The sequence below is a fragment of the Atractosteus spatula genome, chromosome 8 (genome assembly GCF_055471065.1).
Source record: "Atractosteus spatula isolate fAtrSpa1 chromosome 8, fAtrSpa1.hap1, whole genome shotgun sequence".
Lineage (NCBI taxonomy): Eukaryota > Metazoa > Chordata > Actinopteri > Semionotiformes > Lepisosteidae > Atractosteus > Atractosteus spatula.
The window spans coordinates 30,993,202-31,005,401 of NC_142713.1; the positions used below are offsets into that span (position 1 = coordinate 30,993,202).

The 12,200-nt window shown below is 38.7% G+C and overlaps 1 protein-coding gene across 1 annotated transcript in view; it reads right to left on the minus strand.

The window, feature by feature from the left end:
• The window catches only part of phf21b (PHD finger protein 21B), a 103,984-nt gene that overhangs the window by 963 nt on the left and 90,821 nt on the right, over positions 1–12,200 (minus strand). Inside the window, exons 6-14 of the mRNA XM_088923429.1 lie at positions 10,284–10,628; positions 8,998–9,129; positions 7,607–7,658; positions 6,400–6,476; positions 5,896–5,950; positions 4,736–4,758; positions 2,877–3,035; positions 1,392–1,464; positions 337–440 (exon numbers count right to left, since the gene is read on the minus strand). Of these exons, the coding sequence (XP_088779555.1) occupies positions 337–440; positions 1,392–1,464; positions 2,877–3,035; positions 4,736–4,758; positions 5,896–5,950; positions 6,400–6,476; positions 7,607–7,658; positions 8,998–9,129; positions 10,284–10,628 (1,020 nt within the window). The remainder of the gene's footprint in view (positions 1–336; positions 441–1,391; positions 1,465–2,876; positions 3,036–4,735; positions 4,759–5,895; positions 5,951–6,399; positions 6,477–7,606; positions 7,659–8,997; positions 9,130–10,283; positions 10,629–12,200) is intronic.

The window sequence follows — 12,200 nt, forward strand, 5'->3', positions numbered from 1 at the left end:
ACTGCTACTTTACATTACTCGTTTTCCCTTTTGTGTTCCCTCTTTGAACACAAACACCTCAGAGGATTATGGGAAGGAAGCAAAGGAATGGCACTGCCTCCTTTTGTGTGGTGTTCAAGATCATTTGCACTAGGAAATATAGCACATATTCCATCTGGAAATATAACCTCAACCTTGCTGAGAACTCAAGGCTGGACCTATTCCAGAATACATTTTCTTGCAATACAGCAGGAAATACTCTCCTATGTGCTTGCTGCAGGGTATCTGTGCCAGTGGAAAACCACCTATTGGGTTTTAATGGCTAAGTCTACATGGAGCTGTGGCAGGGGATCGTACCGCCAGAGAATCACTCAGCTGCTGCTCCCTCTCCTCCAGCTGTGTGCGCTCACTCTTCAGCTCACTACTCCTCTTCAGCAGCTTCCTCTTCTCTTCCTCTTTCACTGTGCAACAAACGCAAACGGAATCACCACAGCGGCACGAGAAAGCTGCTCTAGTCTTCACCCCATTAAACTTGAGAGAAATGAAACCGAACTTTCGAGTATATGACATAATAACCTGATTTGTTACATCTGTTTCCACACTTAAAGGCCCATATATGCTTGAAGTGCTCTAAACCGTCATTTACAGACTTAGAGATCGTACAGTGACTTGGTTACAGGGAGTTCACGCTGAACCGGACACACCTGGAAGTACATGTTGTGTGAAATCCCTCCCCGTACGAAAGATTCACTCCCGTCTAATGTGTAAGAGTAAAAATTCAATTTTTGACATTGGCACGACTTTCAGGTAAAACATGGTATTTTTGGTCAACTGCTTTATTCACGGCTCACAATAATTTCTGGCTTTCTCAACATCTCATTTCTCAACAGAGATCTAATTTGTAGCCACTTGACTGTTTAAAGTTATATATTGACAGAATAAAGATTAAGTCTAGGAAATAATGAATCTCTTCACAATCGTGTGAAGCTTACAGGCACATTAGCTATTTAGAGTCACCTTAGTCTGTTTTTGTTCCCAGTAACTCATGTGACGATGATTGTTTTCCACTCCTCTCTCCTGGTTGAGCCAGATCCATGGTAGAGGCTGTCTATGCTGTAGTAAGACCAGCTAGGAGGCTCTTTGGGTCTCTCAGCAAGTGGTCAAACTTTAGAACGGTAGATATTTGACTGTTCTTTACTTTGCCGTGAAAACCTGAGCTGGCTAAGAGCCTTCCTATAATTTTCCAGTGGAAACAGGGCATACAACTGTTCCTAATGTGTAAAATAGTCTAGTAGCGAATTCTGAAATGTATTACTTTGCTTCTTGTTTTGTTCAGTATGTGGCCAAAATGGCTTCTGAGTCACGAGTAGCTGTAGACAGCTTTAGACCTGCCATTTTTCACCAAGGCATACCTGTTTTGTGTGTTATGTAAGACTGGACAACAGCCAAGTTCTGAGGCCAGGACATGCTGTCTTTGTTTAGTACCTGGAAAAGAAAAAAACTTCATGTGTACATAACAAGTTGTGAACAGTCTTGTATTGCTCTACAGATTCTTCTTACAAGGAAAATATTTTTTTCTACCAACCTGCAATGCCAAAATGTATGATTTTATTTCAGCCACGACTGAGCACGACTGAGCACTATACCATAACACTGGAGTAAAGGGGGAATTTCCTTAATGTGGGATATGATAATACATTTTTCTAAACACTTACAGTATATATATGTTCCTTAATTTTAGAATCTTAAATTGCTTGGTTTATGTTGATTTGAATAATAAAGACTCAAATAAATTTGACACATATACAATTTGTTTTACTAATTTGATCTCTTTAACAACAAAAATCACTTTAAATAAAAAGCTTTATTATTCACAATCTGATATCATCAAGAATAATATGATATCTGCCTTTATTTCAGAGTATTTAAATACAAATGTGAAGAATATGCAAAATTTAGAAACACTTTATTTAATAATTGTTTTGACAATAAATTAAATATACTTAATAATCCCATATATTAAACATATTAAAACGGTTACTGCACAACTTTCTCCCCTTTAAAAAGTTTATTTAAGAACAAATAACAGGCATGTAATATTGTGTTTCATTATCAAGGGTGCTACACAACATTTTCGTCTGACAATACTTTATTGAAAACTTAAACTAGCAACCTCATAAAAGAAAAAGAAAAATTAATAAAAGAGTCTAGCTGACGCTAAATGAGTTTTAAATAACAAGCTTGCAAAACAGCTGACAACATTATTTCACTTTTATTTTCTATATAATTACTTTAATTTTGTAAAAAGAAAATACATAATACTAAGAAAGAGACAAATGGGATTTACATACTGTACACAGCTGGGAACAGACCTATCATTAAATGTTTTGGGAAATTTATACTGACTGTCCTGTTCATCTCATTTTTTGTATAATTGTCCTCAACTCTTGGTTAGGAGGAATAGTGCTTGCTGGGTAATAGCATCTTAAAGAGTTGTTATGAGGAGCTGGAATATGTAATAGTGACCAGAAACTACAGTACTGTACATACAGCAGGCTTGTGGACATTATTGCTATGGGAAGAGCCATAGGCAGGAAGCAATAGGCTCTGCTAGGGCCTCCATAATCTAATTTTAACTGAGGGATTCCCTGCTTCCTGAACCAAACTCCTTTTCACTTCCATTTCCAGTCATTCCTGTTTTTGAAATTAGATGGTGTTTGTTCCTTTTTTTGTGTACGTGTGAACTACTTGCCAATAATAAGTAATCCTAAAAGGACAAATTGTTTAATGGCCTGAAGTTCGCTTGCGGGATGAAGATGGCGTGATGATACACAGGCAGCGTGCTGTACCACACCAGCACAGCAGTTTCTGGGCTCATGCTTTTTGAGCTCACTTACCTTCTTGTGGCACTTTGGGCACACCCACACTCCCTTGGGGGGGGTCTTGAGTGGGGTGTCGAGGCAGTCAGGGTGATAGGCCCGGGGGCAGCTGTGACACCGCTGTAACTCTCCTCTTTCCTTGCATACAGCACAGTGCTCATCGTGTACGATGTCATCCTGAACAAGTACAGCAAACACACACACACTCAGAAACCAGGACTCTTGCCGAGTGTACAGACATGCTTGTACTGAGGTTTCATGCTGTGATTCAGTCCTCGGCTACTGCAAACTTATTTTTGTTTTGGTCACTTGTCTTCATCTACTGGGCTGGTACTGAAGAAGAATCCCTTCTATGAGTAAAACAGATTATTTGAGCAGGAAGGAAAGACTTTTTGCTGTGACTCACAAAAGTATCTTTTCAAGCACTAAAGTACAGTATGTATCGTATCACTGTCATCACACACACTAACATTATGTTACATTAAACACGTACCTTCTTTTACAACAAAGATCAAAACTAGCAAATAAATTATAAAGAATAAGAACTGAGGTTTGTATTTTCAGCTATATATCCTATTTAACATATAGTGATCATGTGAATATGTTAAAACATCGTCAGCAATGCCCATGGATTCATAAGCCTTTTGAGGTATGAAACCAACAGCACATCATGCACTTCTGGCTGCTGTATGTACATTTATCTATTACAAAAAAATATTAAAAGTGAATAAAAATAAATAGATTCAGGTGACACAACATATTGTGAGATTGAAAAAAAGGAAATAATTACAGAACTCATTTGAAATATGTGCCTTAAGATGCGACACTTCAAAAGAGTTGCCTTTCAAAATGGTCCCTGACAAACAAGTTCTCAAGTTCTGATGGAGAAGGGAGCCAAAAAATAACAAATATTCAATATATAAACTTTAAAAAGTATGTAAGAAAATCTGTTTTGATCAGCCCACAGAAAGAAAAAAATAAACTTTTACTTTAGGGCAAGGTTGTGTTGTTCTTCCAAATTCCTAAGAGTTAAATATAGCAAAGATGTCTTATTATATAACGGTATGTTGGGCCTACAAGTGGAAACCAAGCAACAGCAGATTAAGGTCGGAGGGAGGGGCGCTTTTCACAATGAGCGTCTCTTTTATTTGAGGAAACCACTGACTCATACTGATGGTAGCAGTGTATTTGAGAATTTTGTTTGGACTATTTTCAATCTAAAAAGAGCACACAGACCTCAGAATAGCATTTGTAGTACTGGCACAAAATCTGTGTTTGAGGAAAGAATCGATATTCAAACGGATTAATAAAATTAAATTAAATTTTTAATTAAATTAAAAATTAGCCAAAATTAGAACATTCCAGTTAGGTAAACCTTGATTTTTTTATTTTTCTTCTTTCTGCATGTAAATCAGAAAGTGCAGCTAATTATCATTAATTTAATTTTAAAACCAGATAATTGTGCTACCCAATGAACACAATCATGGCATAAACATTGCTCTTAATAAGCTTAGTACAATAATGGAAATGCAGCTGAATCTCACTCAGTGATCACTGCTACAACAGTGTGAAATAATAAATTAACAAACCCCTGACCAAAAACATCAAACCTATCATTTCTTAGGGACTGAACAGCTCCTTATCCATTTTCAAATTTACCTGGTAAATAAAACCCTAATTAGCTGCCAGTTATTTTCAGTTTCAACTGTGCAACCATTCAATAATTCTTTTAAATCTCACACAGAGGTCACAACTCGACTGTGATTTATCCTGTCACTTTCCTCCATTTATACTGCAAAACATGCACCACCACAGGATAACTCCCATGACAGCTCACAAATGATGCCTTGAACAAGGACTAAAAACACTGAACATACCTTCCAACACAGGTCCTCATTGGCTAGCATGCAAACAGGAAGCAGAGAATATGTTAGTAGCCGACATTAGGAAGTTGTTCAAAGGGAACAGAGCTATGGGTAAGTAATAGCCATGCACTAGGACCAATCAGGCATGAGACTGATTTTTAGAAGCCTCACAATATACAGTATGATGTCTCCATTGAATTTGGTACGCATGGGTTCAAAACATACTTAATCTTTCCAAAAAATGCATTTGGTTTTGTTTTAAAAAGTCTGGAGGTCATTTTCATTCTCTCATGCATCATTTTTTAAGTGACCATGGTGATCAATTCAGGCTAGATAGTAAAGATGTCCATTAGTAAAAATGAAGAAAATAATCCTCAGTCCGTCTACATTTTGCATTCCTCATTTAAACACTTCTTGTTGTATGTGCGTTTGGTGGGAGATAAACCTTGAGGCACTGTGGTGTTCATTGTTAAGTAAAGCTTTGGTAACTTGTCTGGTCTTAACATGGTTTAAATAAACATTTTACTCATGCTGGTTATATTGATGTGATAGTAGTATGCTAAAAAACATTTGAGCTACTGAAAAAAAGGGCAGCCAAGGGCCACAAGATGCATGACACATGATGAACTATCCACAAACTGGGCAGTAAAACAACCAAGGCATTTCTCCTGAGCTCGTGAAGACGCCATCACTTTCACCAGCTTGGGAGTGTTTGTTTCTTTGTCATTCTCACCTGTATCTTTTCAGTCATAAACTGATCACCTATTAAGAGCTCTTTAGTCTGAAAGGAGGCAGCAACCTCTTCAAATCAGGATGAGAAACCTTAAAAATTATTTGTCCTGAAGCTGTACTCCTGAAAAGTTTTTGAAACTGAGGGCCAAGTGCAGAAACCACTACAAAAAGCAACAGATCAATTGATGTCATCTATTTTCTTAAGAGATTTACAGCTCATCTGGCACAAAAACCCGAAGACACAGGGAGGCCAGTGTGTAGTCCTGACTTGGCTCGGGGTGACCTTCCAAGAATGAAACCCTTGCTGAAAATGGATCGATGAATGGATGTGATTTTGGTAAAAATCTTTCTCCAGAGAGGCTCTATTAATTTCCAATAACACACTGTCCTGCCTGTTGTGCTCAGCTCTAATTATGTTAAATCATAACAAACTGGTTTACCTCTTGCTGTCAGGAAAAGTGGATGATTTAGGTAATTTGATGCAAGTCGTTTGCGCTGGAAAGCAAAAGAAGAAGATATGATAAGTGCTTTCAGATAATCAGCTATTACTCAGTTTTGTATATTATTTGGTGATTTATTTAGAGATATAAACGACACAGAGCTACCAAATTTAAATACTGGTATGCTACGTTTACTCAACAAATATCCAGGCAACTGTATTTCAGTTTTTTGCAAGCTAGTTTTTGATGGTTACATCAAATAAGTTGTATTCAGAATTTTAATAATCTGTTTTCCTATTTTCTATTCAAAGTGTAGTCTTCAAGAAAACATTATTTTTCTTATACCAGGTGTAATAAAATGCCGCAAACAACTCAAGTCACGGCTTTGAAAGTCCTTGTGGAAACAGAGGATGCAATCACAGGATCCATCTTTCATTTAGTAAGGAAGCAATTTCAAGCCTGACTACAGCTGCAGCCAATTCCACAAGTTGCTCTTCGTCTTACCTCTGGCTCAAACAGTCCACTGTACGCTGGATTGGCTGTGCTTCGTCTCTTTCTTTCTTGACGTTTGCTCTGGATTTCTGTGACCATGGGAATAAGTCACTAAGTGTTACATTATGCAGGATATCTGCAGTGACAGACTCATTTGTATGTCCAAACAATCTTAACTAGATTGCAGAAACAACTCTTGGTAACTGCCTTGTAGTCTGAACCCTGAGCAGTCTTAAGATCATCTAAACCTGTGCGTAATCTGGGCCGGAGCTCCCAGTACCTCACAATTGGACGAGTACCTCCCTATGACATGAAAAATTTAACATGTGCCTTTGCCATTTAAGAATCATTTTGGAGGTGCTCACTGTTTTACTGCATTAATTCTTTATTTACAGTTCGGAGGAAAAATCTTGCTATGATAGAACATCTTAAAAACAGCATAAAAAATGGAACAAGACGTGGAGCCTTGCACTTTACTGCTCTGTGCGCACCCTGTCAGCAATAGAATGGGAATGACAGGAGACCGGTTTTGCATTCTAATGTTGCTCAAATATTTAACAACACATTTCCTCAGGAATCAGGAGAAAAGTGTTTGAGAGGATACGTTTTGAGAAGGTACAAGAGGTACGCTGCCTTTCTAAAATCTGGCGAATGGTAGTTAAGGGCTCGTACTTGGATCCACAAAGTGCCTTATTAGTGTTATGGGCCTGCTTGGAAAATAATAAAGAAGATGCTAATTTTATCACCAAAATAAAAGTTAATGGGGGTCATACCATCAGATTCGGAAATACTACAGACCAGACAACAGGTCCATCCGACTAGAAGTGCTTCAATAATAGAGCACGCCTAATCGCATTTGATTGTGGTATTCAAATTACTAAATAAAAATGTTGTTTGGTCAACCTTTTCAGCTTGATATCGACACCAGTGGCTTCCAATGTGTTAAGACGGTGTGTGTGTCATAGTTATGCACTCCAGTATGCCGTACACACTGACCCCTAGCACCTCGTCAAGTACAAATTAAGCACTGATATCAAACTTTGCTCACTAATTATTGATTCAACTGTTTTTTCAGCAATGAAGCTGCGAAACAAGTAAACCTAGCTGAATCCCGTAAGTCACGGACAGCTGTCCTTCATCTTTGTCTAACGAGCTGCTGGACCTCTCAGGTTTGACTGAAGTCTGTCACTTCACCGCAATTCACCGAGTGAGAACTTACCTTCCAAGTGCTCTGTTGTAACCAAGCCAAGGGCCACCATGAAGGCAATTTTCTGAGGGAAATGAAATAACCAGAAGGGATAAGATCAGTAAGGGAAGAAACAAGCCTTAAAACTATAACAATGTGACAGCTGTAAAAAGCTGTCAAAATTCCAATTTGGTTAAATATGAGACAGTGATCATTAGATGTAAAGATATTTACCTTCAATATGGCCCTAACATACTAAAACAGTCTGGGGTTTTCATTAATTCCTTTTTTCTTTTGTCGCAGTGATGACACTACAGGCCACCTAGATCTTTTGAGACAGATCTCTTTGCATGGAGACAGCTTTGCTCGAAAACTTGAGCTTTAGGAGAGATTCAATAAATAACTTCACACAGTGTAGTTTATGAAGGTACATGCTTTTAAATAAGACTAAAAGTGAACACTTTTTTACCTTATTATTTCTATGACAGTTGTTTTGCATTTTATAACACTGGTATGAGTATTTCACCCTCTCTTTGTACATAAAAGGGATCCAAATCAGAAAATCCTGAATTCTTTAAAGAGACTGCACTAACACGCAGAACCTCTGTATGTGTGAACAAAATGCGATCAGGCCAGAGTATGAGCTGGGCTACAGTACGTAGTGAAGCAGTTTACTTCACATGACCCCCACAAAGGCAGCTGGAGGTGGGGATAACACACATATTAAAAGAATAGGAAAGATATTATTTTAAGCTGTGTAGTAAAAGTGCAGTTAGGGCTCTTGCCTCATCTGTGTGTTTCCTGTTTTCCCTTTATACTGTTCAATTACTGAAAAACAGAAAAGGTTGAGCTTTGAATTTTCTTTTGGAGAGGTGAGCCTGTGTGCTGCTAAACAAGACTTTTTGATATATTTGATAAATGGATTTCCGGGACCTTTACACAAGGGATAGCATTTGTCAGATGCTCAAATAAGGAAAAGGAGGGTGAAAGTTGAGGATGAGACGGGATAAACAGGGATTAGCTAGCAGGATAATGGGATCAGTTAAATGATTATGATAAGATGGCTAGGAGAGACATTTAACCGCCATAGCCGCCATAGCCTGATAAAGATTTTCATTAGCATTGCATAATACATAATTTTACATGACAGCAGTTTCTTTTTTAATTAGTGGGATATGGAGGTTTCTATGTAATATTACATAAAAATAATTCATTAGTGTGTGTTGCAAGGATGATAAAATTGTCTAGTCCACATTTAGTTCTTACTTTCATTCTACAGCTAATTCAGAGAAAGAAAGGACATACGAAACAGAAGGACATTCAAAAGAGAAATTTGATTCTTATACTGTCAGTGGAAAGGGGCTGAGAGACTACAGTCCCAGCAGTGGGATAATTAACAACTAAGGTGCTCAGCACCTATTTACCTCAGGATCCTCTTCTCTCTTCTTTTTAACAGGAGCAGGCGATGTCAATACGGGCTCTTGGGAAGGAGCCTCAGCCTTTGGTTCTGGCTGTTTCTGAGGGCCCGACTGAACCTGGGGCTGAATTATTATCACCTGACAGGGCAATGACACAACACCACAGATGGAGGAAGAGGCAGTGTTACAGACAGATTAGGTATTTGGTTTACTGTCAATCAACAAGTGATTTTAAAATCAAGCAAGGTACTGTAAAAACCTGAAATTTTCCCAGTTTTAGGGTCATGTTACTCTATCAAGTTTTGATAACAAAATTTTAGGGCTAGTGGAAGCAGTGTTTAAATTTCAGACCTTCTAACCTGGACATACTCAGACCTGAATTGTATACGTTTTTTATTTCCTTGCGTTTTTCCTACAGGTATATGATAGTCTTTTTAATTTAAAACCAGCCAATTATATATTGTTATACCCTCTCAATTAGAGCCCTCCAATTGTGTTTTTCACATCTTCACTCAGGGATATGAAGCCTGAGACTGCACACAGGGGAGAATGAGGAGGTACTGTATAGACAGACTCCTCTGACACAGCCACTTTTGAGCCACTGATTTAATAACATATTCCAGCCGGAGGCTCTGCTCCAATTGGAGGAGAAGTTCATTCCTTACTAACAACACCACATGTTACATGTGCAGGGTCACCGTGTCAGAGAACCGGGTGACTCCCAGCTGACTATTCCCACCCCAGCCTCAGCAGCGCTCAGCCGGTACTGCTCCACCACTTGGAGCATCCTGGTCACAGTCAGCTAGTGACAGGACCCAGATTCAAACCCGCAACGTCAGGATCACAGACCTCAACCCACACTGAGATGAGCACCTGAACCGGTTGACCCGCACGGAAGGACAATTGTATTTAGATCTTGAACCTGTTCTTTTTGGAATTTTTAGTTTAGAGTCATACCTGGCCTTTTTCCTTACCTTTCTAGCAATTTATGGAAGTTTTAGTACTGATACAGTGTACATTTAAAAATGACCAAATTTGAACCCTTAAGTGCAGTTCCATGACTAATAACGTAGAAGCCATGACACACGAGTCGCCGAAATGTGAGTTCCTTATCAAACCTAATAAATCGTGAAATATTGTCACCCAAAATGTAGTCCATGCACAGACTATCAAACCACCGAGGAACCACTGACTCTGATATAAATATTCAAGCCCTGACTGCCAGGGCTGCGGAGACGAGAACAAAGGGAGTATCTGCGAGCCTGTCAGAGCGGCACAGGCAGGGGACCCACCTTGCTATCTGCACTGATGAGCAGCGGCTGCACTTTGATGGCCTCGTTGACCACAGACACCGCACTGCCAGAGCTGTTGCTGGGCGAAGTGGAGATAATGGCGTAGGCGACACCCGCCGTGCTGATGGCTGTGGAGACGGTCGGGGGCTCGGAGAGGCCCGGGGTGGCCGACTGGCCATTTGGCAGCTGGACATGACTGACGGTGTTGTTCGCTGTCGGGAGGGCAGGCCCAGGGTTCTTGATGCTGACCACTGTAGCTTTCTGGAGGCTCTGCGGCTGGCTGGACATCTGCTCTTGGCAGGGGCTGTGGGGAAGGCTGTCCGGGATCAGGGTCTTTGGCCTAACCTGGGGAAAACAGTCAAGCCCAGATGCTCAGGAAACACACATATCGAAGTCTAACGTTATCAAGTCCACTTTATTACCTGGAATATTATGGGGAGACAAATGGCCCATGAAAATTATTTTAAAAAAACAATCAAATAATAAAAATAAAAAAACAAAAAAAACAATTTAATAGTGAAAAATCACCCTAGCTGGCACTATGTCCAAACATAAATGTACTAAACAATTAAGAAATAAAGCACTTTTGAATAGTCTTTAAGAATGTTATTATACAGATGATTTATATAGTTATTTTAAGAATTTTTCATCTAATGTATTTATATAGAGGGATTATTGTTTATTTAATGTTTTATTTAAAGTGTGAAAAAAGCTGTGAAATGTTAATTTCAGACATGCTTTCTGCACTCTGACGAGCTACTGCTGTTGAGGTGTGGTGCTTGTAAAGGTGTAGGGTGCCATCCAGTGTTTGAAATAAGAACTGCACACACTCATCTTAGAATTTGAGGTCATTAAATGAAATGCAGTGCAGCAATTTCAGTAGTTTGAAAGCCACATGAAAACACATCAACACAAAAATGATTTTGTCAGATGGTATGTTTTCAATCCAGCAGACACTGGGTTATTTTAGGATTAAAGAATTAAGATTTTATAAAAACTGCTGAATAATACAACACTGTGAAACTGATTCTGTACTTCCACATTATACCTTGATAGATCATCAGATACTTTTTATACAGCAAGTATCTAAAAATATGTTTTTCATATTAATTAAATAAAAAAAATGTACTTACAATCCCTCTATATTGAATCTGACATAAAAAGGGCTTGTTGTACTAATAATGTAGAGCAAGTAATGTGAAACATATTTTCAAATTAATTGGACTACACAGAAATGTGTTCCCTCAAATGGCAATCATGTATTCAAAGTAAGATGGGCTACTTGTACAAAGGTTGTGTAAGCCTTACTTTGACACCTGAAAATATTTAATATGCAATAGAAATTCACAGGGAGACAGGTAAATTCTCCCATCTCCTCCAGTCATGAGCAATTCTTTTGTATTTGAAGCTGCCTCCTACTTAAATGTCTGGCATAATATCATATTTCCTGCACGCACACAATTAGTTAGAATTCAAATCTATGAGTGTTTTTAAAACAGGACCAACAGACACTGAAGTCCAGGCTCATATAGAACCATACACTATTAAAACACTGCATGAATGACTTGGAACCAGCTGAAAGTAGAGAAAACAAGACTTTAGCAGAGCTACTGCATATTTACACGGTTAAGAAGTGTGTTCATTGACTTTTATTTACATTTCAGAATAGTCACTCTGAATGAGATGCCAGGTTTACACAGTAAAAATTATGTAATGGATAAAGGAACTGTACAGCAGTTAAGGGAGTGGCAAGTAAGACTCTGAAGCGATTGGGTAATTGATTTTAATACCAGGGGAACATCACCTTTAAGCTCAGTCATCCTAAAATTCAGCCCTCCATCATGGTTCACTTCCTCCGTTCGCCACATAAGAGTGCATTAGGGTGCAATCCGATGCTTCTGCCTCTGAGCTAGTGGC